This window comes from Gopherus flavomarginatus, chromosome 6 (assembly GCF_025201925.1).
Source record: "Gopherus flavomarginatus isolate rGopFla2 chromosome 6, rGopFla2.mat.asm, whole genome shotgun sequence".
Classification (NCBI taxonomy): Eukaryota; Metazoa; Chordata; order Testudines; family Testudinidae; genus Gopherus; species Gopherus flavomarginatus.
The window spans coordinates 3,526,557-3,553,377 of record NC_066622.1 but is presented as its reverse complement, the minus strand read 5'-3'; the positions used below and the strand labels follow the sequence as shown (position 1 = coordinate 3,553,377).

The following is a 26,821-nucleotide window of genomic DNA, read 5'->3' as shown; positions in this document are numbered from 1 at the left end:
ATTGAATCTAACATTAGAGACCCAGCACAATCTGGATATGGGCCAGGACATGGAATTGAAACTGTTTTAGTTGCATTGAGAGAAGACAGACATCCATCATCATCCTCTTGGACTTCTCTGTACTATGAGATATTGTTGTCTCCCTGGAGAGAGATAGCAGAGGCCCAGGGTAATGAACGAAAATGATTTGAGTCTATTTGTGTTTACCTTTATTGATTTGCCTACTGTTGATTTCAAACCAGTTCTCTAATTTGTCAAGGTAATTTTGAGTTCTAATCCTATCATCCAAAGTCCTTGCAACTCCATGGTGGTGTCATCTGTAAATTTTATAAGCACGCTCTCCACTGCTTTATCCAAGTCATTGATGAAAATATTGAGTAGGACCAGACCCAGGACTAACCCCTGAGATACCACAGTATATATGTCTTGTGTTTGATAGCAAACGACTTATAACTCTTTGAGTACAGTATTTCACCAGTTTTGCACTTACTCGATGATGACTTCATCTAGATTACATTTCCCTAGGTCGCTTATGAGAATATCGTGTTGGACTAAAATCAAGATAAACCATGGTCTAATGCTCTTCCCTATCCATTAGCCCAGTAACCCTGTCAAAGGAGGAAATTAGGCTGGTTTGGCGTGATTTGTTCTTGACAAATTCATGATGGTTATTCCTTATAACACTATTATCTTCTTGGTGCTTACAAATTGATTTTTAAAATAATTTGTTCCAGTATCTTTACAGGTATCAAAGTTAGGCTGATTGGTCTCTAATTCCCTGGGTCCTCCTTGCCCCCCCCCTTTTAAAGATAGGTACTATGTTTGCCCTTCCCCAGTCCTCTGGGATCTCACCTGTTCTCCATGAGTTCCCAAAAATAATTAACAGTTCAGCGATTGCTTCAGCTGGTTTGTTAAGTACCCTAGGGTGAATTTAATCAGGTCTTGCCAATTTGATTACATTTAATTTTATCTAAATATTCTTTAATCTCTTCTTTCCCTATTTTGGCTTGCGTTCTTTCCCCCTTGTTGTTAATATTAATTGTGTTGAGTATGTGATCATCATTAACCTTTTCAGTGCAGACCAAAGCAAAATAGGATTAAACAGCTCAGCCTTCTTGATGTCGTCAGTTGTTAGCTCTCATTCCTCACTAAGTAGAGGAGCTGCTTTTGGTCATCTTTCTCTTGATCCTAATATATTTAAAGAACCTCTTCTTAGTGCCTTATGTCCCTTGCTACATGCAGCCCATTTTGTGCCTTAACCTTTGTGACTTTGAACGTGCTTGTGCTATTCTTTTGTACTCCTTGGCAATTTATCCATATTTCCACTTTTTATAGGATTCCTTTTTGATTTTCAGTCAAAGTGTTTCTGATTGAGGAATATTGGCATCTTACTATTCCCCCTTTCCTCAGCATTGGAATAGCTTGTTGTGCATTTAATATTGTCTCTTTCCTTTAGATTTTCTTCCCACAGGATATTACCTGGCAGGTCTCTGAGTTTCTTAAAGTCTGCTTTTTTAAGGTCATCGTCCTTGTTCTGCTGTTCTCACTCCTTCCTTTCCTTAGAATGAAATATATTATTTCTAAATTACTTTCATCCAAATTGCCTTCCACCTTCATATTCACAATTAATTCCTTCCTGTTGATCAGAATCAAGACAAAAATGGCTGCCCCCTGTTTACTTTCTCTACCTTCTGAAACAAATGTTGTCCCCCGTACAATCCTATAATTTATTAGAAATTTTGAGTGTTGCCATATTACTTTTCTAACGGATGTCTGGGTAAAGTCCCCCAATACTCCCAGGTGTTGTGTTTGGATGTTTGTTGTCTGTCCTAGAAATGCCTCATCCCTCACCTCTTCCTGATTTGGTGGTCTACAGTAGGCCACTGTTATGTTGTCATCCCTGATGTTCCCCCCTTTTATCTTTACTCAGAGAATTTCAGCTGCCTCAGAACAAGGTGATGTATAATGCAATACCTTCTCCTCTTATTTTCCTGCCTGGACTCCCTGAACAAGCTTAGACCCCTCTTAAGCAGTATTCCAGTCATGAGATCAGTCCTGTACATATGCGCAAAGATTATACTATATAATCATTACATAAATAATGTATTTGTTTACATTAACATTGATGGTGGGTTATATAATTATAAGATACAGTCAGTACTGTTTGTTTATATATGGTATCTTTAATACAGAATATCAAAATGGGGACTTACTCTCCCCTCCCAATATATAAATGTGTATGTAGGTTTAAAAAAAAACGCTAATAGGGAGAAAAATCAAAATTAGATTATTGTAGAGATAAAGAAATATCAATATATAGAAATATTGCCTATATGTAGAAGAAAATCTGATAGTAAAATTTCACTACCTGATCTGTTCAATCTATATAGCTTCAGTATTGTCGGCAGGAGTGCAGTAGCTGCTTTATTCTCCAGATATCTATATTATGCATTTTTATTAATGCGGCAAGGTAAAAATGCTCTTGAGGACACGCAAGTATTATAGGAAATGCTAAGAACATGACAAATGCAGAGTAGTATGCACAGGGGTAACACTAACTTCTGACGATTTCAACACATTGCATTGAGAATGAGATTACATACGATAAATCTTATTTCAAAACGTCTCACCCTCTTATTTTCCTGTACATTGTTGTTTTGTTTTATTTTGTTTTATCTGGTGTTCAAGTATTGCTATGCATTTGTTTTTATGATTTTGTCTGTGGACTCTTTGGGCCTTCCAACCGTGTCGTCATTGCCTCTGGCTGCGATTCTGTTTATAAGGTTAGACTTTACTTCATCATTACAATGTTTTATCTGTATTTTAAAGTACTTTCTTCTGAAGAAGAGAAACTGGATATATGTCTATTTCTGATGGTTTTGTTCTAAAGAGTTGGTATTAGCAATGCCTGTTAGTAAATTTAGTTCAGTTTTATTAAAAAACAAAAGACAAACATGACAAATTACATTATTTGTTCTAAGAACTTTTGAATAAAAGGTATCTTTCTTCTTTCACTGCTCGGTCAACTGATTCTATACAGAGGAGTTTTGGCCCTGAACGCTCAACACTTGATTCCTCTCTTGTGTTTCTCTGGGGAGGTACAGTGAGTTTCTTAGGGTAGCAATATAATTGCCATCTCTTTGATACTATGACAAACCATTAGGTAAATCAGTGCACTGGATCACACTAGTATGCTGTTCTATATGTCCCCTATACTGTGGTGTATAATAACCTACAGTGCCTTCTCAAATGTGGTGGAGCACAAAACAATTGCAGTAGAACATAAGAGTTACAGACACCTCAGGTTTCAAGATGGTTCGTAACTCTGAAATGTTTGTAACTCTGAACAAAGCCTTATGGTTCTTTCAAAAGTTTTCAGCTGAAGATTGACTTAATACAGCTTTGAAACTTTACGATGCGGAAGAAAAATGCTGCTTTTAAACATCTTAATTTAAATGAAACAAGCACAGAAGCAGTTTCCTTACCTTGTCAATTTTTTTTAAACTTTCCCTTTTGTCATAAACAGATAGCTAAGGGTTAATGTTCTTTTACCTGTAAAGGGTTAACACAGGGAACCAAACACCTGACCAGAGGACCAATCAGGAAACAAGACTTTTTCAAACCTGAGTGGAGGGAAGTTTTGGGTGTGAGTTCTTTGTTCTTTGTCTTGGTTCGGTGACCCTCTCGGCTCTGAGAGTGATTTTTCTATCTCCAGGCTTTCTAAGCTTCAGTTTCCAAGTTGTAAGTACAAGGATAGTAAGACAATAGGTTTATATTGTTTTTTTTGTATTTACATGTGTGTAGTTCCTGGAATGTGTTAAATTGTATTCATAGACTCATAGACTCTAGGACTGGAAGGGACCTCGAGAGGTCATCGAGTCCAGTCCCCTGCCCTCATGGCAGGACCAAATACTGTCTAAACCATCCCTGATAGACATTTATCTAACCTACTCTTAAATATCTCCAGAGATGGAGATTCCACAACTTCCCTAGGCAATCTATTCCAGTGTTTAACTACCCTGACAGTTAGGAACTTTTTCCTAATGTCCAACCTAAATCTCCCTTGCTGCAGTTTAAGCCCATTGCTTCTTGTTCTATCATTGGAGGCTAAGGTGAACAAGTTTTCTCCCTCCTCCTGATGACACCCTTTTAGATACCTGAAAACTGCTATCATGTCCCCTCTCAGTCTTCTCTTTTCCAAACTAAACAAACCCAATTCCTTCAGCCTTCCTTCATAGGTCATGTTCTCAAGACCTTTAATCATTCTTGTTGCTCTTCTCTGGACCCTCTCCAATTTCTCCACATCTTTCTTGAAATGCGGTGCCCAGAACTGGACACAATACTCCAGTTGAGGCCTAACCAGCGCAGAGTAAAGCGGAAGAATGACTTCTCGTGTCTTGTTTACAACACACCTGTTAATGCATCCCAGAATCACGTTTGCTTTTTTTGCAACAGTATCACACTGTTGACTCATATTAAGCTTGTGGTCCACTATGACCCCTAGATCTCTTTCTGCCATACTCCTTCCTAGACAGTCTCTTCCCATTCTGTATGTGTGAAACTGATTGTTCCTTCCTAAGTGGAGCACTTTGCATTTATCTTTATTGAACTTCATCCTGTTTACCTCAGACCATTTCTCCAACTTGTCCAGATCATTTTGAATTTTGACCCTGTCCCCCAAAGCAGTTGCAATCCCTCCCAGTTTGGTATCGTCCGCAAACTTAATAAGCGTACTTTCTATGCCAACATCTAAATCGTTGATGAAGATATTGAACAGAACCGGTCCCAAAACAGAACCCTGCGGAACCCCACTTGTTATACCTTTCCAGCAGGATTGGGAGCCATTAACAACTACTCTCTGAGTACGGTTATCCAGCCAGTTATGCACCCACCTTATAGTAGCCCCATCTAAATTGTACTTTCCTAGTTTATCTATAAGAATATCATGTGAGACTGTATCAAATGCCTTACTGAAGTCTAGATATATCACATCCACCGCTTCTCCCTTATCCACAAGGCTCGTTATCCTATCAAAGAATGTTATCAGATTAGTTTGACACGATTTGTTCTTTACAAATCCATGCTGGCTATTCCCTATCACCTTACCACCTTCCAAGTGTTTGCAGATGATTTCTTTGATTACCTGCTCCATTATCTTCCCTGGCACAGAAGTTAAACTAACTGGTCTGTAGTTTCCTGGGTTGTTTTTATTTCCCTTTCTATAGATGGGCACTATATTTGCCCCCTTCCAGTCTTCTGGAATCTCCCCCGTCTCCCATGATTTCCCAAAGATAATAGCTAGAGGCTCAGATACCTCTTCTATTAACTCCTTGAGTATTCTAGGATGCATTTCATCAGGCCCTGGTGACTTGCAGGCATCTAACTTTTCTAAGTGATTTTTTACTTGCTCTTTCCTTATTTTCTCTTCTAAACCTACCCTCTTCCCGTAAGCATTCACTATACTAGACATTCCTTCAGACTTCTCAGTGAAGACCGAAACAAAGAAGTCATTAAGCATCTCTGCCATTTCCAAGTCTCCCGTTACTGTTACCCCCTCCTCATTGAGCAGTGGGCCTACCCTGTCCTTAGTCTTCCTCTTGCTTCTAATGTATTGATAAAAAGTCTTCTTGTTTCCCTTTATTCCCAAAGCTAGTTTGAGTTCATTTTGTGCCTTTGCTTTTCTAATCTTGCCTCTGCATTCCTGTGTTATTTGCCTATATTCATCCTTCGTGATCTGACCTAGTTTCCATTTTTTATATGACGCCTTTTTATTTTGTAGGTCATGCAAGATCTCAAGGGTAAGCCAAGGTGGTCTTTTGCCACATTTTCTATCTTTCCTAACCATCGGAATAACTTGCTTTTGGGCCCTTAATAGCGTCCCTTTGAAAAACTGCCAACTTTCCTCAGTTGTTTTTCCCCTCAGTCTTAATTCCCATGGGACCTTGCCTATCAGCTCTCTGAGCTTACCAAAATCCGCCTTCCTGAAATCCATTGTCTCTATTCTGCTGTACTCCCTTCTCCCCTTCCTTAGAATTGCAAATTCTATGATTTCATGATCACTTTCACCCAAGCTTCCTTCTACTTTCAAATTCTCAACAAGTTCCTCCCTATTTGTTAAAATCAAGTCTAGAACAGTTTCCCCCCTAGTAGCTTTTTCAACTTTCTGAAATAAAAAGTTGTCTGCAATGCAGTCCAGGAACTTATTGGATAGTCTGTGCCCCGCGGTGTTATTTTCCCAACATATATCTGGATAGTTGAAGTCCCCCATCACCACCAAATCTTGGGCTTTGGATGATTTTGTTAGTTGTTTGAAAAAAGCCTCATCCAACTCTTCCGCCTGATTAGGTGGCCTGTAGTAGACTCCCAGCACAACATCACCTGTGTTTTTTACCCCTTTTAGCCTAACCCAGAGACTCTCCACCCTTCCGTCTCCTATGTCCATCTCCACCTCAGTCCAAGTGTGTACATTTTTAATATATAAGGCAACACCTCCTCCCTTTTTCCCCTGTCTATCCTTCCTGAGCAAACTATACCCATCCACACCAACATTCCAGTCGTGTGTATTATCCCACCAAGTTTCAGTAATGCCAATAATGTCATAGTTGTATTTATTTATTAGCACTTCCAGTTCTTCCTGCTTATTACCCATACTTCTCGCATTTGTATAAAGGCATCTAAGATACTGGTTTGATTTTGCCTCCCAGCTTTGCCCTGACCCTCCTTCCTCTCTGCCATTATAGCCCGTGCTCCCTCCTGTTTCCAACCCATCTCCCAGGTCTTGTTCCCCACTTACCTGTGGGCTTTGCTCACCTGTCCCCGTCGAACCTAGTTTAAAGCCCTCCTTACCAGGTTAGCCAGTCTGTGCGCAAATAAGGCCTTTCCCCTCTTCGAAAGGTGAACGCCATCTGTTCCTAGCAGTCCTTCCTCAAGTAGCATCCCATGGTCGAGGAAACCAAAGCCCTCCTGGCGACACCATCTTCGCAGCCAGGCATTCACCTCCACGATGCATCTGTCTCTGCCCAGACCCCTACCTTCAACAGGAAGAATCGAAGAGAATACCACCTGCGCTCCAAACTCCTTAACCCGTACTCCCAGAGCCCTGTAGTCACTCTTGATCTGCTCAGCATCACACCTCGCAGTATCATTTGTGCCCACATGGATGAGTAGCATGGGATAGTAGTCAGAAGGCCGGATAATCCTCGACAAAGCCTCTGTAACATCTCGGATACGGGCCCCTGGCAGGCAGCATACCTCCCGGGATGAACGGTCAGGGCGACAGATGGGTGTCTCCGTCCCCCTCAGCAGAGAGTCTCCAACCACCACTACCCTACGTTTCTTATCAGTGGTGGCAGCAGACCTCCCAGCCTTAGGGGTACGAGGCTTCACCCCCTTAACTGTTGGGGGTGATTTCTTCTCTCCTGTATTTTTTACCACAACAGGAGGGTTCGCAGCAGCGGTGGAGCACTGCCCGCTGCTAGAAGTAACCAGCTGGCTGTGTCCACCCTGAGCCTCCTCCTCCACTGGTGTGTCAGGTACACCCTGAGGCATCTCCTCTTCCACTGGAGTGTCAGTAGACCTGTCAACTGGGACAGCACCATCAGCTGTCTCCACATGGATACTGTCCAGGAATTGCTCATGGACATGGATGTTCCTCAGCCTGGCCACCTCCTCCTGTAGCTCTCCCACCTGCTGCCTGAGAGATTCCACCAGTAGGCACCTTTCACATTGGATGCCACCCCCAGCCTGGATATCAGTAAGTGGAAATTGCAAATTACAGTCTTTGCAAGCCCACACCAGAATCTGGGTAAAAGCATCCATGCTTTGGTGCTCTGTCTGGCTACAGGCGCAGGTGGAGGAGACAGAAGCAGTGCTGGCACAGGTGTTGCGGGTCCTCCTCACCATTGTAAGCCTCCCTCTGTCAGACTCTCAAATTCCCGTCTACAGCTCTCTGTCCACTCCTCTTTGCTGTAAACAGAAAGGTTTTCAATGTGGCTCAGGCTATGGGTTCAAGGGACCAATGGGTCACAGATGAGACCAACAAGGGACACCCCCTCCCTTCCTACTCCCCTTCCAAACTCCCTTGCAAAACTCCCTGTTAGCAGCTCCTGTTCCTGTTCTTTTTGGATAAGGCTGTTTATTCCTTTTTTTCCTTTAAGCAATTAACCCGGTATATTGTCACCTTAATACAGACACCATTTTATGTCCCTTTTCTTTCTTTTTATATAAAGCTTTCTTTTTAAGACCTGTTTGAGTGTTTTTCACTGGTTAAGGCTAAGAAACGAAGGGAGGGGGAAATCTCTTTGTGTTAGATTTACTAAGCCTGACTTTGCATACCCTCTGGGTGAGGGGGGAGAGAGGTTAGATCTCTCGGTACTTGTGTTTCAAGGACTTGAAGCAGGGAGGGTGGAATTCCTTTGTTTAGATTCATGGAGCTTGATTCTGTATATCTCTCCAGGAACTCAGGGAGGGAACACCTGGAGGGGAGGAGGGGAAAGGGAAGTAGGTTATTTCCCTTTGTGGTGAGACTCAAGGAATCTGGGTCTTGGGATCCCCTGGGAAGGTTTTGGGGGACCAGAGGGTATCAGGCCCTAAAATTCCTGATTGGTGGCAGCGCTATCAGATCTAAGCTGGTAATTAAGCTTAGGGGAATTCATGCTAGTACCCATAATTTGGACACTAAGGTCCAGATTTGGGAATTATACTTGACACCTTTATTTTTTTCATAGTTTACATTTAACACTGTACTATACTCCATTTGCTTTTTTTTTATTTTATTTTATTTTACTTTGGTCTTTGCTGCTGCCTGAATCTGGTTCCAAATGAGATGTGTAGTTGACTGATCAGTTTGTAATTCTAGTGTTTCGTAACTCTGAGCTTCTACTGTAATGCTAAAACACCATTTCTTTGAACGCTTTGATTGTCATGTTCACAAGGAAGTTTATGTCCCACTTTTGAAATATAATCTTAATTTTGTCAGACCTCAGGGAACAAATAGAGCCTTTAAACTGTTTTAATGACAGAAACTCCTTGGGTACAAATTCTCATCCCTTCTCTGTCCCCTTTATGACGAGAAAAACAGTTGAGCAGCATAAAGCATTCCTAAAAGCCTCATATCTGGCCAGGGGAGGATACCCCTGGTGCAAGCACTGTGGAGGACAGCCATAAGTCTGCATCTTGAAGACTCCCTTGTAAGCCCTGAAATGTGGGGTGTGGGGTGGAGGAGAGACTGGAGGGGAGCAGGGCTTGGAAAAGAAGGGGGATTTCGGATGTGGGGCTGCAGTATGCTATGCTGTTGACCCTCAGGAAGCCCTGGGAAGCTGCCATAATATAAAAGAGAGCACACTCCAATCCCCCCACCACACACACACGCACACACTTCTCCTGGACTGTGAAGGCTGTGCTGCTCCTCTCAGAGGTGTAGCAATGCCCCCCCCCCCACTCCCTGTGAGAGAACTACTGATTTTTGGCCGAATGCACAAAATCCTATTACTCCCATCCTGGTCCTGAACTCTGTACAATCCTGTTGCCATAATGCTCCCTTTTGTCTCATCCTTCTTCTCTCAAACTGGGCTCTCCCTTTCACATTGGGCCCCTGACTTGTGGAAGAACTCCCTTTTTCCCGGGCACCTGTTCTTAAAATCTTCTTTTCACTTAGCATCCTGTTACTAGTTTTCCCCAACTCTGGCCTGCCCCAGCTCCTGTGCCTTGTCCTGTGGACATTTGAATTATATTAATCCAGATTAGATTGTAAACCACTGAAGGTAAGGATCAGGTTTTATTGTGTGTTTTTACAGTGTCATAAAGTGCATTCCTACAGTGCTATGTAAGAAATAAATAGGAATACTAAAACACACCGGCTTCTTTCTCTTTCTGTGTTTTCAAAGCCTTTTTTTCTCACCAAAGGGTATAGCCAAAGAGCAGTCCTTGTTCTGTCATGTTAGCGCTCTTATATTTTGTGGCCTTGAAGGGAATAAGTTTAAACTCCGCTGTTTCAGGGCACGGCACATTATTCTCTATAGCCCACTATCTCCACCTCACCCAAGTAGAATGTTCCTTATATCTTTGTATTCAGAGCAATGCCACAATCTTCTGTTCTTCCGCTAGCATGTAATGTAGCCCTAGGGAGTCACCCTAGAAATGGATTTTCACAGTATAATTTCAGCCAGTCACTGCAAACTGTAGCAATACCTGAAATTCTCCTCTTTTTGCTCTTCATTTTTCTGCTTTTAAAAAAGCCATGATTAATATTAATCTTTTTATTTCCTTGATAAAATATTTTCCTTGATTTCAGTCTTGGTAATACATTATTCAGTGTTCTTTCTTAACAACCTTTGGTTGTTCCATTACTCACTATCGTTATTACAACACCGAAGGCCTCAATCATCAGTATTTGACTTGCACAGGCAAAGCTTAATACCTAACTAATTTTGCCATTCATCAGGACAGATGTGTTGGACGATTGGCTCTAACCAGAACATTTAAAATACAGTAGATTAACATCTAGGAGAGGTTTGGGAACACCATTATTTTTATTATTTAAAAATTATTATTTTATTATTATTACCATTATTTTATTATTAATTAGGTAGTTAATGTAGCTTGTACATATTTTGCTCTGTTCATCACAAGGAGTTTGTAGTGATCAGGTGAATATGTTGATTTTACATGGGATGAGTTTTGGAATAAAATGGCCTTTCCTAGTCCTGATGCTTTTATTTCTGATTTTGAAAAGTTACTTCTTTTGGTGCCAATTCCACCAGGAAGAGGTGACCTCATCTCAGTCTACATCTACTAATGTAAGAAAAGACAAATCTAAAAATGCAGGTTCAGATGGTTGTAAAACTAAATCAACACTTTTGAGCACTGGAGTCTTGAAATGGGATGCTATTTAAAAGATATTGTCTGGAACATTAACTTGTGCTCAGTCAATGCTAGTGTATTCCAGTGTGAAATGGACATAAAATAATTCCACTATAATGCATGATTGGAATTTTGTTTCACGCTGGTCACATTTGTTTGTTCTACAAAAGCAGAGTGGAAGACAAGATAGTATATGTGGCCAGTGTTTGAAGTGAGTAATGTTTGCATCTTATGCATTATTTGAAAACTGATGATTCTTAGGGAAAGATTGTGGGCCTTACCTTGTAACCAGATCCATGCAGGCAGACATCATGTATGCAAAGCCCTAAGGCTAGCTTAATACCTCAGCTTGTAGTTATCATGGTCAAGCATTGTATGAGTTATTTTCTGAATAAGAACATGTCGAGCAAGTTGAAGTTCCTGGAGCATTTTTAACATATGCGTGTCTCAGGTTTTTTTTTTGCAGGTGGGGGGAAGGTTTTACATTCATGAGTTTATTGGGCTGTCCAGTTCTCTAGTCTCCTCAACCTTTAATCATCTTTTCTTCTTGGTAGTGTGTAACTTCACGTTCATTAACGGGATCATAAAAACTAAAGAAAGTGGTCCATTCTGCATTCAGAAATGCTTCATGAAGTAATTGATTTGGAAGTCTTACTTAACAGTTCACATTAGTTCAAAAGTGTTTCTGCCCCACATAACCCTATATGCCCTGCACTGCTCCGAGAGTCCCGTGTTGTTGGCATTTAAAATGTCAGTGCTTGCTGACGAGTCTGTCAATGCTATATTCACCCTGCATTTATGGCCTACTAGACTCCTTTACCATCCCTCTTGGGCAGCACAGACAAGTCTGAGTACAATTGGCTTGCTTAGCTAGTCAAACGTTGAGATTTTTCATGCATAGACCTACACAATGGAGGTGCAGAGGTCACCACTAAAAGGCAAGTATATTATTCAATAGGTACTTAACTCACTGTGGCATCTGAACTACAACATTATTCCCTATACTGTGAATAGGCGATACCTTTGGTGTCTCAGGTACCGTGGTACAAGAGTTGTTTGTAAGTTTGGACTTCTACTGGTGACCATTGTAATCCTGTGTGATAGTGATGGGGACATGGGCCCAAGCTACTAGGCTAAGTTGCATGGGTTGGTTTTGGTACAACTGCTTTTGGATTACTAGGGCACCACAGGACTTTAGGCAGAGGGCCTGAAGTCCTTTTATGGTAATAAAAGGCACAACACACCCTTTTCTTTTTAAGTGGGCAGAGCTTTGGTTTGTTAGATGGGAGAGTCTTTAGCTATGGACTGTAACGGGGAGGCTTGCCCTTGGGCTGGAGAGCCTGGGGCTAAGCCAGCCCTGATTACAGGATGAGCCCCACCTGAGAGGAATAGGGAGATTCCCAGTACAAAAGACAGCAGGGAGCTGCCAACAGAGGTGTGACTGAAAGAGTAGCTGAGACTGCCAGAGGTAGGAATCCTGGCAGTAAACTGGGGAGATGCTCAGGAAACAGGAGCCTGAGAATCAGTATAAAGTTTGAAGAAGCAGCTGCAGGGAGCAACAATGACTCCTACCCAGCCATTGAACTGTGACCCAGCTTTGAGGCAGAGAAAGGACTGGAACCTCCCCCTCCCCCACTAAGGGGAAAGAGACACCGAACTAGTTTGGGTCCTGGAGGGCTAGTGTGTCCCTGAAGACTCACTAATTTGGACCCAGGTGGGGAATATTTTAACTTTCCTTTGGACTATGGGGAGTTAAGGGAGTCATGTGAAGGAGAAAAGAGGAGTGGGGAACTGCAGAGATACCCCTAGCCACGAGGCACTAAGCAGCCACAGTGCTACAGGGACCTTGTTCTGAGGTAGGAAAAAATGAAGGGAAGCAATTAGACCTTGCCCCATTGTGTGAGCAGAGCCAGAGGGTGTTGCTATGTATGGAACACTTTTTTTTTCTCCCTAGTGTGTTTACAGATGCTTTAATCAGAAATAAGAAAATAGTTCCTTCTGATAGGAGCAAGGCCACACATTGGGGTGTGCTCAGGTTAAACAGCTGTATGCTGAATTGTATAGACTTCATTCTTATAATAGATCCATAGAAAAAGAAGAGAAACAGATGCTAAAACATCATGGAGTGGCAGAGAAAAGCAGGAGTCTGCACATTATGCATTATTACTCGGAAATGGCGGAGAATGCAGAGTTATTTTGAGTAGAAATGTCACTTTCCACATAATCAAACCCTTTTGGGGGGAGCTCCAAAAACACATTTGAAGGAAACAGTTTTGCAGGATAAAAGGCAAAACTGTGCAATGTAGAAAAGTCATGAAAAAAAATCTGAATCTGAATTTATCCATAAAAAAGTTTGTGGAACACTTATTTTCTATCCTTAGATACAGTGTGTCACCCCAATTGTCTACATTTTTGAAGGTCTTAGGAAACAAGTTTATATTTGCCACTGTAAAGCTGCAGGGCGGGGTGGTGGTGGTGAGTAGTTCGGTTTTTAAGTGAAGGTGCTGAGAAAAATGTTCATTGTTTGTTTATCCTTATTTTTCCACTTAAAATGCTTTGTACGTTTTTATAATTAAAATTAGTAGGGGTTGCCTGAATTCCCTAAGTAGCAAGCAGGTGGATATTTAGTACTCTAAAATGACAAATTTGTGACCAATTTAAGAATTCTCTCATGAAAGAATAATTGTTTCTGCAGTATATAACCATGTTAGCCCTGAGAGATTATAGAATTAGTCTTAATTATTTTGCACATATGTGCTTAGTGGTCTGTTTTACATTTTATGTTATATCTTTATAATATTACTTGTACTTACCTATAGTGTTGTCAGAGTAATGCCTCATGAGGACTTGAGAATATTTAGGATTGTGAAGTGAAGCTGAACATGTTTTTAAGATCTCAAGGGGCAGCCCTCTGACAACACTTTAGGTAAGCAGAAGTAACCTTACAAAAATGACACACCTCTGCTTTTTGCTTTTTTAGATTATCATTTTTAAAAAGCTCTTACCTGCTTCCCCATTGCCAAAAACCAGTGGCATGGGATGTCAGTGGCTAAGGAATCACAGAGATCTCAGCAGTGATGACTCAGGCTGATCATCCTTATGAGGTTGACTGCTAGAGTCAGTTTACAGTGTGAGGGTTTTTTAACACAAGCTTCTATCAGATCTGCATAGACATTAAAGATGCTCTGGTGCTTTTTGTTCAAAGCATCTCCTCCCTGTAATGTCAGGCAAATGCTCTGGGACCTAGCTGTGCTTCCATTAAAAAAAACAAACAAACACACACACACACAAAGCCTGGATGGATGGATTTTGCTCTTGGCTTCAGTGGAAGCAGGATCCACATTGCTGTTGCTCTTCCAACCCGGACAAGTATTTTGGGATCAATCACGGCCCCTTTAAGAAGAATCTAGAACCAGTCTGTCCCCAACTTCCTTCTGAAGGCTTACTTAGGGATAATGGATTGTCCCAGGTGTCTACTTAAAGTTGAATGGGTAAAGGAGCACCTGGACCCAATAAAAGGGCAACCTTAGCTTAGTTAGGGAATGCATGCCCGAGGACACAAGAAGCTCCCAAGAAGAGGTGCTGCTGAGAGAGCTAATCAGCAGAGTTCACTGGAGCAAGGGCCCTGTGCTGCTGGGGATAGGGAACCCTGTGGAGAGCCCACCAGAGCAGGGAACCAAGAGGTTCTCCTATGGATAGGATGTTCCTGAAGAGAGAGCTGCAGAAAGCTGGCATCCAGGAAGGCCTGGTCTCCAGAAATGGATTTTGCAAACAGTGGGAGGATGTCCAGCCTGCCGAGGACTATGTGCCACCCCAAGGAAAAGCTGCACTTGACTGATCTCCATGGACCCCTGGCTCTGGAGAAGGATTCTACCCAGGTAGTGGCAAGAGACCGGTTCCGGGGGCAGAGACCCAAGTTAGGAGAGTCTTTCTGGTAAAGGGCCTGGACAGAGGCAACCAGTAGACTCAGATGGGAACAGATAATATAGGATTTACTATCAGAGGGGTAGCCGTGTTAGTCTGGATCTGTAAAAGCAGCAAAGAATCCTGAATTCTAGTGAAGTCCGTTTGTATAGAAGTTTGGTTATTAATGAGAGTCTCCAGGTTGGAGAGCTCTTTTTTGATGTTTTCCTGTTTGCTGTATAGGATGCTGATCAGGTGGTTCCTCAGTTTTTTTGATAGAGTATGGCATAATCTCTCACTGTGTTCTGTGTAGTATATAGATAGCAGTGGATTTTTTACCTTTAGTCCATTTGGTATGATTCTTTGCTGCTTTTATAGGATTTACTGTCTCCCAGCTAAGATGCTGGGGTAAAGGTTGCTTATGCTGTGTGTTGGCCTTTTCTGTTAATAAATGAGCCCCTCCAAGGAGGGGCAATGAGCACTCCTTAGTACTTAAAGGTCTACTTGGGCTTTTCTATCTTGGGTGAGGGAAAACCGAAGCAGGACTCACCTGCAATGCCATACCTGACCATTAGGGAGCAGGCCAGGACAGCCTGCATTATAACAAGATCTCGTAGAACAACATTTTTTATAGAAATGTAAGGGGTAAATCCTGGCTCCTTTAAAGTCAATGGGGCCAGGAATTCTTCCAAGATACGGTATCATTGTTAGTACAGGACACCTTACTCATTCAAACATAGTATTTAAATGATCAGTCAATCTCACATTGTGATTGGTGAACTTCCTTTACTGTTCTATAATAGGTACAAAAATAATTCACAAATATCCAGTTCATCCCATTTATACTTAACTAGCTTATTGGACATCTTAAATTGTTTTCTTTTTTCTGAAAAAGCATTTGACCTCAAGCATGTGTTTTGTACAAACAGCTCTAAGGACTTTCTTTCAAACCAAACAGAATTAAAAAAAAAAAGGGAACAAGGTCTAATTTCAGACAACTCCTCAAATAATTTTGTGAGTAGGGAAAATAAAATCCTGTAAGGAGATGATAATGGCAAATCCAAGAGTTTGCTTTTTGGAAAGATTACTGAATCGCAACATATATTTTAAAATTGATCATAGATGCCTATGGCAACATTTTTTATAGTGCAGTTTGGTACATCTGCAATTGGTGGGCTGTATGTAAAACCCAAACTAAAGGTTTTTCAGTTAAAAAAAAAATTTTTTTTTGCGGGTTTGAGACCTCTTGTTGCTGTAAAATTGGTGCACTGGCTAAGCTTGCCCTTATTAACCTGGCTATATTCTATGCCCTCCACCTCCCCCATCTTCAAATACAGAAACAGAAACTGAAGGGGACTTAATTAGCAAGATGAAATCAGCATTGTAATTGATATGTGTGTCTCAAGTGCAGTATGAAGGAGAGTAAATCTACTTCTCATTAGAACAGTCGGAAGAGTAACCCTGTTAAATTGGGCCACAATGTTTTCTTATTAAGAATGGCTTTTTTGCTACATCTATCTTTATCATGCTATTTTCTTCCCTAGTGCTAGAGGAGTACTATTTATAAAGAAGAAACATCTTGCACCTAATTAAGTTTGTTACTTTTGTAACTGGCAGTGACCTCATTACATGACAACTTGAAAATCTCCAAGAGGTTCACACTAGACCTGTCTGTCAGCTATCTGCATGCATCCCCATGCACTGGATAAATTTCTTCTGGTTTACAACTCCTTCAAGCATTTAGCAGGTAGAATTCAGATGAGTGAAAACCTACCATTTTGGCAGCAGTTACCTGCTTCAGTGCACTCTGGATTATTCTAGCCGTGTGGCATTGTTATTGAGCAGTCACGACATTTTAAATTCCGTCCATGCCACATTTCCTTAATGTACTTTTTTAGCTTTACAGTAGGTTATGAGCACAGAAGACTATGCATTGCACTAACCTACTGAAAAACATAGCAAAAACCTACCGAAAAACTCAACTCTTTCTCCCAGGAGACTTTAAAAAAGACAGCTTAAATGAAGCATGAGGGTGACTACAGAGCATTCTTTGTTTAAAAAAAAGTTCTAATAATCCCTTGTCCTCCCCATCACTTACTTACACAAGAGACAGGAGCAAGACAGATCCACTAGTACACAGAGAAAAAAATACAATTTATACATTTGGTAAAAATCCATGTTAAAGTTGCTGTGTCAGAAGGAGTCCAAATAGAAATGAATTTATAATAATGATATTATGAAACTGAACGTAATATACCTGAAGCGTGAAGCCAGAAGACTTCAAGGTGTTCTGGACAGTGAACCTAACTGTGATATCTCAGCTGAGGGCCGAATGTTTTATATGTACACCTGAGATGTACTTTATCAGAGCTCACAACGAGGCAGCGGAAGGACTATTGCTTTATTATAATCAGGTAGTAGTTAGTCTTCCGGAACTGGCAAATGACATAACAAATAACATGAAGTGGTGGTGTCTCAAGAATCAGGACATTTCAGGATGGCAATATCTTAAGTACGTGAGAGTGTGCATGGCACAATTATCTTTAACTAATCCCGAATCTAGTTCTTTAAAACTCACACCACTGAAAAAATGTTTCTTGGGCGGGGCAATAGAAGGGGAGGGCATGGCACAGGCTGCACAAATCGTTGCACAAATTGCTTTCTAGTACCATAGTTTATATAAGCAAAGAAAAGAAGCCTTGTAAGTTTATGCCAGATGCTAGAAGGAAACGGAGGATCCAGCCTCTTTCGGGGGCGACACTGTATCTGTTTATTTCAGTCTCTGTATTGAGTTTGTTAAGCGGGGATCTCCTCAGTACAGAGGAAAGTTCTCTTGTAAAGTTGCCCTAAAGGACAGTGAGCTGCCATTCAGTATGATCACTGCATAGAAACTGAGCCTTCACAACACACAGTTCACATTTAATACGAACACACAGATTGTGGCCAGCATCTGACTGGGTGCATATTGCGGCAAGTGGTTTAAGGAGCTCCCTTCCTGCACACACACTCCCTTCCCATGCCCCATGCAGTGGTGCTGGGATCTCAGGTGCTGCTTACTCCTGCTGACCCAGTGGACATGTGCTGCCTGCAGTAAGACAGAGGTGGCTGCGGCCAGGGCCCACCCTCCAGCAGCAAGGGAGCTGCCCATGCACAGAAGCAGGAGGAGGGGAAGCATCCTGCACCCCTCTTAGCTGCTGTGCTAGTGCGTACTGTGCGGCAGCCCCTGGAAGAAATTCTAGCTGAGTAAAGACAGAATTCCTTCTCAGGACACTGTCTGCCATCCAGCTGTTCCATGTTCCTACTGGGCACCAAGGGTTCCCATCCGGCAAGGTGCTGCACACCCTCAGTTCCTGTTGCAATCAGCACCTTGCAGGCTCAAGGCTCAAAAGGGACAATCTAGTCCAGAATTTAATCAAGATGGACTTCAAAAGCACCAGACAGCGTCCTACCTATGCTGTTATGAACTGCTAAGTCCATCTGATTCGCTGTGTTTAGATCTTTAGAAAGCATTGTGCCACAGCTTTCTTGTAACTTTTTGACTGGCTAGACTCTGTTCAGCTTTCCTCCCCTTTCAGTATTTAACCTTGCCTGTCCCATATCCAGCTCCTGCGGTGATGTTTTAATTTGTGCAGAACTTCTCCATCTTTGGAGATGCCAGTGCACAGAATTGATGTAAACTGTGTGAATCATGAAGTCCTTAAAAACAAGGTCAACCTTGGCTCTTAATATTCGTTTCCTTTTGCAACTTGAAGAATTTCACAGCGTACACTCTGGAGTGGGATTTGATTATTTTTCACAGTGAGTCTCAAAGCCACCATTAGACAGGCAAGGTCCACAAACACTAAGGCCCGTAGTAATTCAGCGAGATAGTTAGAATAAAAAAGCACCAGGTCATCAGTTTCTAGCTTCCCTGGAGTTTCTGTTATTTGAGCGGGGGATCCGGGCTTTATTTCCAGGGTCATCCACCTTACACTTTATTATCTCTGACTATGGCAGCAAACATAGCCTCCTGTTCTCCTGGTGCGTTGTCTGAATCCCAGGCTCTCTGCTTCTTTAATTCTATTGTAGAGGCTTCAGCTTGTTTTTTAAATCAACAGCAGTAAGGGGATCTTGCAGATAGTTCAGGGTTTTGACATTCTGGTTTAGTTACTGCTGTTTTGATTCCGTGCTGCTACCGAGAAGTGGGTATTGCAGAACACAACCTGCCACCTTCACCTTCTGTGCCACAGGGCTTTTCGAATGAGTCCTTTGACAGACACAAGGACATCCTATTTCCTCTGTCCCTCCTTTTCCCTCACCTATTTGTTCACTCACCTCATATTTCATGTCTTTGAGATTGTATGCTCATCAGGGCTGGGGGCTGGTATTTACTCTGCAACTTCTGGCACACCCGGGCTCCAAGCTGATTGAGGCCACTCTGCTTCTGAAATATAAATGATAGATAAAAAGAAAAGTGCTTTTGCAGGGTTGGGGGTGGGGAGGCATTTGTTTTGTCCTTGGCTGCTCTTGCAAGGCCATGTTAGAAGATGCCTGGATTTAAAGACTGATTTAAAAAAAATGTAAGGTCATGTGGCATGCCCGGAGAGTGACGGAGGGCACTCATGGGCTTACCCCTACACTTGGAGCCAGCTCATGCAGGCAAACTCACGCTAGTTGTCATCAAGCTAGCAGGCTAAGAAGAGTGGTTTAGACATGTTAGCATGGGCTAGCCATGCCGAGTGGATACCCACAGGTCTGGGCAGCTTTGTCCTCATGGTGGCTAGCCTGTACCACCGCTCCTGATGCCTATGCTACTGCAGCTACACCACTGTTTTTAGCTAGCGTGAGTATGACTGTGCAATCTGGGAATCACACCCCCAGCTACGTGTGCAGATGTAACCATAGCGTAAGGGCAGCATGGTAGGGACAAGACAAGAGAAGGGGGAGGGTATACCCTAGCCTGGAAGGAGCATAAAGAATGGGACGGGGAGTGGAAGGAAATGAGCGCAGAGATTCGTGCAAGGGATGCCGTTGTTCAGAGCCTTGAGCATGATGGTCAGAGATGTTTGAACTTGCTGAGATGGCAAGAGGAAGTGAACGCAGGTTGGGGAGTCAAAGGCTGGAGTGATGTGCTCAGAGTGACAGGAGAGGGGAATGGCATTGAGCGACACTATCTCGCAGAGGCAGGAGTGAGTGAAAGGACCTGCAGGAGTCCAAAGAAGCAGTACTCAACTCTACTTGTGCTGTTAGTTGTCATCTGCTTTGTAATGTGCACGCAAGGAAACTCTGCATCTTTACCGTTTACAAATAGCAATAGTTTGCTGCTTAAGGCTACGGATGGTTTTCCTCCTTTCTGGCAACATAGGCCTATGTTTAAATCTATTTAACCCAATCTCTGTGGTATGATACGTATTTCTAAGAACAGCCCATTTCTCTGACCTTATAGAGGATCGCAGTTCACCTGCCTTCCTTCCCCCACGCAGTAGATTCCACCATGCTGCCTGAATCGCATCAGAGCCTGTATGAAAAAGGTGAACAAGTGTTGACATTATAAACTTTTAGGGGATAAAATTGTATGCACTTTGAATTAATAAGGATGAAATCTGATGAATGTGGTTATAGCCTTGGTGAACTTTTATTTGTACCAGACCTGGTACACTTTGCTTAACACTTTTTTTTTTAACCCAACATTTTTAAACAATAGAAAGTGTTAAAATTAAGGGTTTTGATTTTTCAGAAGTGCTGAGCATCCACAATTCTCAAGGGGGGGCGGGAGGAACAGAGCATATTTAGTACCTTGTAGTTGATATTGATCTGTTAGAGTATTAGCCTAAATTTTAACCTACTGTTGTGTGCCAGGAAAAGATAGAATCTGTGTGCACAGATTGGTTAGCTAGATGTTAGACTGCCAAACTTCTCTGAATTGTTGTTTGTGAAATGGTAGGTACACATTTACAGGGTGGGTTAAGGAAAACAAATCTAAATAAGACCGTAAATTAAAGCAGGTCATAGCTCTCATGAATTCATTCTGTCTTATTGTTATGTTGGTCTAAGACAATTGATGAGAAATCCATGATTCCGCAACAGAAAATAGTAGTGGCAGAATGTCTGTGGGGTTGTCTATTCACCTTTCTGACATTTGCTAAGTTAAGCAATGTGGACCAGATCGTCAGCTGGTGTAAAGGCATAGCTTCACTGAAGTCAATTGAGAGATCTGGCCCTATTTAAAAGAGAAGCCTGTTTCTTCTGGACACTGCTTCCAGCTGTCAGTAATCTGGAAGTGGAGAAAGCACTTTTGCTGGTACATACTGATGCCAGGTGCAAGGGAATGTGCGGTGCATTTGATTCTTTAGCTAGTGAAAACTTAGGTAACAGTTCCATCACCAGATAGCAGTTTTGCTTATTCCATACCTATCTTTGGCAGGTTCTGCCTCTTTTTGTGAGAAGTGTTTCTTCCAATATATAAAGCAGACTCTCTGGTTGTAGTACCTAGAAGTAAGAGCGTGTGTGTGTGTGTGTGTTAATAAGGATGATAAACACTCACAATAAAAATACAAATAACAATTGTTACTGGCAGCTAGGGAAGAAGAGGCGTGTTTTACTGGTGAGGGCCAGAACAATACTGATGTTCCCTGACATGAGCCCAGCAACAACAACAAAGGCATTCCCATCTGTTCAGCAAAGCTTCTATAGCTAAACAGAGCCTTAATGTGTTAGCTGGCCAAGTTCTGGTTTTAATATGAATGCAAGAAGAGACAAATCTAGGCCATTGAATCTGACACACAGCTACTGGAAAGGGGCACCAGATGTTAAAGCTTGAAGTTTGAGGATCCTGTAGCCCTCTTTCCTGCCTTCTATATTCCATGGGCTATAGATTTGAGAAAAGGACTAAACCAATTGTTACAGAGACCTACCAGGATACTCTCTAGTGTATCTGGATGTGTATTAACCTAAAATATAATCAGTGGTTCTGTTAATATTTCCTACATGAAATTGCTACGGTTATTGCTCTGATGTCATATTATAGTGCTTGGGATTTATTTTAAATATTGTGTCACAAGATATGGCTCACATAATGTATTCCTTGCCCAGGCCCTTTATTACTTCATGTTTTACCCCGTAGCTACTCTATTAACTCTGATTGGATAAAATACCTAGAAATCCCACCCAAACTTGGAGTCCATAGGATGGAAGCCTCCCAGGGCTGTGTGAGTTAGTCTGCATCACCTGTAAGTTCTAATGAGCACCAGCATGTCACACACTAACTGACCTGTGTAGGCCCTGCTAGTGTGCACTAAAAGTTCTCTAGTGCGCATTAATATATTCCCATTTCAAACAGTACTATGCTATGTGCACTAGGGATCTTTTAGTTCACATGATCCAGTTCATGCTTGTCACATTTCTACACAGTAGAATTTACAACCCAGCTGGTGCGGACTTAGGTACTATGTAAACAAGCCCTAAGAAGAAAGGCTGATGACAGATTAGAGTAAATGGAAATGAGTGTCTGTTAGTTCTACTGGCTGAATACTAACACCAATCCTGCAAAATCTTGCAGATTCCTCTCACATTTTTTCTTTAGATTTTATTTCCATCTGCCATCAGAGGTTGGACTAAGTGTAAATAGTTATTTTTTTCATTACTTCATTCTGGCTATATTTGTTCTACTGAGTAACTTCTGCTTTTTCTGATCTGGAATATATTATTACTTTGTTCTGTTAATCATTGTATGTATTAACATGAATTGTGATTCAGGGTTCAGCGAGATACTGTTTGTGCTTTCCCAAGCTTATTCTGTACAAATAAATGAACCCTATGAAAAATGGAGAGAAATATTGTCAACACTCAGTCCTGTCTTCTGTAGCTGTGCTGAGATCATGCTACACAACTGGTTAAAAATGGAAATTAACAATAATAATCAGTAAATTTGGAACATCAAACAGCCGTTTCCAGACAGAGAATAGTATGTTTATGGAAATCTTGATAAGATAGAGAACACAAAAGTCCTTTGGTAACCAAATAGATGCCAAATGGGGCTGGGGGACAGGGGTGGGGGAAAGTGCTTGAAGTGCAAGGAGCCTTGGTGAGCCAAGTGAGCTTCATTCATTTCCCACCCGACCCCCCCCCACTCCTCCCAAATTGTTACGATCTTATTCATATGATCACTCTGCATATTATGTGGATGCCCCCATCAACTCCATTATTGTCTCTGATAGATCCTGAATATTGGGATTGATCATGTCGTTCCGATTTGGACAACACCTCATCAAGCCCTCGTTTGTGTTTCTGAAGACTGAACTGTCCTTCGCGCTTGTAAACAGGAAGCCAGTGGTCCCTGGGCGTATCCTTTTCATAAAAGCTTCTGAAGTGAACACTCATGGGCTGTAGATACTCAGGAGAAGGAGAACTCCGCTCACTCTGAAGATAAGGTAAGATGTTACTCATATTTATTCTGAAACCAGTCAGTGGGATGTAATATGCTTGATCAGTGATGCAGAACTTCTGAAAATGGTTGCTTAGCAACTGTGACCTTAGAGGTGAATTTTCTACTGACCTTTTCACCACTGAAGATGTATAAATAAACAGGTGCTTCTAAAAGGATTTTTAAGTCTATGAGGTACTTCTGTTTAAATTTCATATTATGCTGAAAAAAACAGGCTATTTCCTTGTTAATGCTGCCACATAATTTTAGATGTAAGTAAATGCTTTTCAGAGCAATTTCAATGTGTTTTCTTGGAGTTAAATGTACCGTATTTGTCAAATGGTGGTAAAAGTTGTTCAGGTGACTATTTTAAAGACAGGTCACTTTAAAGCAAAATTTACTTGCTTCTGTGCTCTGTGTAGAAATGGACTAAGCAAACCACCTGGTTAATCAGATACATTTCCTGAGAAAAAATTAGACCCATCGTTGAAAACAAGACCCATCTATCTATTCAAATACATAGTAGGAATTGTGGTGTTGTATCACAGACTCTGGAAGTTCCCTTGAGCCTCCTCCTGCTAAGTGCCTCTACTCTGGGGCCCCCATAGGACGCAGTTGGCCATCTGTGCCTGGCCCTGTGTTTGTGTGTAACTCCCACTAATTTCAGTGGAAGTCCAGGGTAGGATTTTCAAAAGTGTTCAGTGTGGGTCTGGTCTTCTCCCATGAATTCAATAGTCAAAGCCGTATGGGGGAAGAGTTAGGCAGTGCTTTGCATTTTTTAAAATCCCATTTAAGTGTAAATATTGGATGGAGTATAGACACACAAATCAACTTTTTGAATTGTCAAAAGTATTCCAGTCCTGTCTAGTGGGTTTGATGGCATGCTTACAATCACTGATTTTCATCAAAAGCTTTCTGTCCCTCCTGGCTGTGGTATTACTTCTTACTAAGCATAAGATACAAGATCCCCTGTGCACAGCTCCCTTTCAACTAACCTTCCTAATATGCCTTTTTTGAGAGCCAGGTATTTGTTACAGAATTGAGATGTTTGGTTAAGATTTTATGCCAAAAATATTACGAAGTTAGGTCAGTTTAACTACATCTCTCAGGGCTGTGAAAAATGTCATGCCCAATGAGTCGACCTAAGCCCTGGTGTAGAGACGGAGAGGTGGATTTATTACAGTGACAGAAGAACATCTTCCATCACAGTAATAACTGTCTACACTACAGCAGTGCAGCTGCAGCATTTCTAGTGTAGACATACCCTTAGAAGAGTTTTTATAAAAACTTCACGTCCCTAACTGACCAGTGTATAAGCTATTTTTAAAGTATTGAATGAGAAGTTGAGTTTTTGAAACAATCTGTTCTATTTGGTTCCGGGGAGGTGGGCAGGCACAAGCCCGCCCATGGATCCACAGAGCCCAAAAACACAGAGCCCCAAAATGGGGGACAATGGAAAAAATAACCAGGTTGGGTGTGAAAGTCTAAGGGCCAAAAATATGGAACGCACAGGGGACACTGAGCAGAGAACCCCGGACAGCACCCACTGCTGCTTGAAGGTGTAAATGGAGCCAGCTGATGTTGCCCAGAGGAACTCTGCCCACATATGTGAATGGAGGGAGGATTGGAAATAGGCCCCACAGTCACAGAGGCCCTCTCAGCCAACATCCTCTCCCTGGTGTTCTAGACGGCCACCTCAGCCATCGCTAGGAGGAAGTTGAACAGGAGGTCCTGTGACTTTGTAGGGCCACAGATAGGGTGTGCGTATATAAGGAGGTGGGGGGAGAAGTGCAGCCAAAAACATAAAAGGTGGTCCAGGAGGAACCAGAAAAGGGGCTGTAACGATCTGTTGTTAGGCCTATTGCACTCTACGTACCCTGTATCTGATTCATTAATTAATCCTATTTTCAGTCTTATTTTCAAAGCAATCAAATGAAAATATTATCGATACAATCACTCTTGGAGACTTGGATCTTGCAAGTACCTAGACAATACAATACTGTATGGAATATCCAGGTCTGATTGTAATTAAAATATATAGCTACTATATGTGGAAGTTTTAAAACAATTAATGACTTTGTCAATTAGTACATTGAATGGGTAAATTTGATTGTTAAATATAAAAAGGTGCTTCAGATGGAAATGTTTGTTTTTAAAGTTTTGTAGGGAGCAAGGAGTAAAGGTTTAAGGAGCCTATAAAACTTAATTATTACAAGCTTCTTTCCTTCTTCAATAATTAAAGGTCTATAAACTTTAGCTTTATAGTTACTGCGCTCGTTTGATAAATACATTTACGTGCACAGGTTTAGTTTTGTTGTCCCATAATGAGTTTTGCAGCACATTTGATACTGGCACATTGTTTTAATAGCTCATATGGTGTAATGTATAATGTGGTCTTTGTTTTCTGTTGAACAAATGTTCGGATAATAAAAACAAAAACCCAGTCCTTTCTCTCTCTCATTATAATAAGAACAAAATGGAAAAGATCATGATGCTAAGGAGAGAATACAGTATGTAAAATAGAGCAATTTGCAGTTGTATGCCTTTAAAATGCCTGTATAATGCAGCATCCGTTTAAAGACCTGGCAGTAACAAGTGTATTTCCTGTGCTTTATTGCAATAATTTTATCTGCCTTGTCTTTGGCACACTTAGACATTCCTTTTCATTTTTGTCTTTTTCAGTAGAAAATAAAATATTAATGCTTATGAATTAGCGAGACAAAGGAAATCAGTATGAAAGCCAGCTCACGCCAGGTGGTGGCTTTAATTAACTTGTAAGGCTGAAATTCCATCTTTAAAAGGAATGTAGGGTGGGAGTCTTGAATCTGCTGTAATCGTTCTCAAAGTACAGTTATAGTCTGAAAAGTGCTTCTGTAAAAATGGCATCATGGAGCTCAATGGTTTTGTCTCGGTGGCTCTATAGTGCATTTGCTCAGTTTCCAACTGAAAATGCTGTTTTTTCCTAATTTCCAGCCCTGCAAAGTCAACCTGTTCTTTCTGGCTCCCACACCACCAGTAATAAGGTCTCTGGAACTGGAATTTAGTTAACAACTCAGTTGATGAAGTGTGAGCCAGACTGTAACTCAGTTCAAGCACCCAGAAATATGCTGCCTCAGCAGGGCTAACACGAACAAAGGGGTGTGTGTGTATTTGGGGGTGGCATGGAGCTGCCCTCCATCTCCTGAAGGGATTCTACCTCATTGGTCTTCCCAGCATGTATAAAGATTAGGCTCCAGTTACTTCAGGGGTGTGAGATTATTTTTAACATGATCATCTGGGAGGATTGGATCATCATCATCAGGAATCAAAACTGGGATATGTGGATCCAGAATTATGACCCTCGATTGCCTGAGCTACAAGATCTAGGTACATTCGCTTGAAGTCTCATAAACTGCTGTGTGGCCCAGCCAATAGAGGGAGACGAACTCAGAGTATCAGCATGGGCTACACATGGGTGGTGTGCAAGTGGCTCTGTACCATTTCAAAGGGTGCTATATGTTCTCCCCAAAACACGGGGCCAGGGCAGAGGTGGGTAGGACTGTCACCATGCTCCTTTGAGAACCTGGAGCACAAGAAGAGAGCACTGGCAGATCTCGATTTGCTCTATTTCTGCATCTGGGTACAAGAGTGCAAGAAGCCCATTCACCCTCTCCCTTC

General features: G+C 41.7%; 1 protein-coding gene across 11 annotated transcripts in view; it reads left to right on the top strand.

Moving 5' to 3' along the window:
* Positions 1 to 26,821, top strand: part of FHIT (fragile histidine triad diadenosine triphosphatase) — a 1,116,384-nt gene that overhangs the window by 430,881 nt on the left and 658,682 nt on the right. For 10 of the 11 annotated variants that reach the window (XM_050957602.1, XM_050957599.1, XM_050957598.1 and 7 more), the window contains one exon: positions 22,959 to 23,083. In XM_050957602.1, the coding sequence (XP_050813559.1) occupies positions 22,981 to 23,083 (103 nt within the window). In that variant the 5' untranslated portion in view covers positions 22,959 to 22,980. Of the gene's footprint in view, positions 1 to 22,685; positions 22,706 to 22,958; positions 23,084 to 26,821 lie in introns of those variants that run through there. The other variant, XM_050957600.1, reaches the window with a different exon arrangement.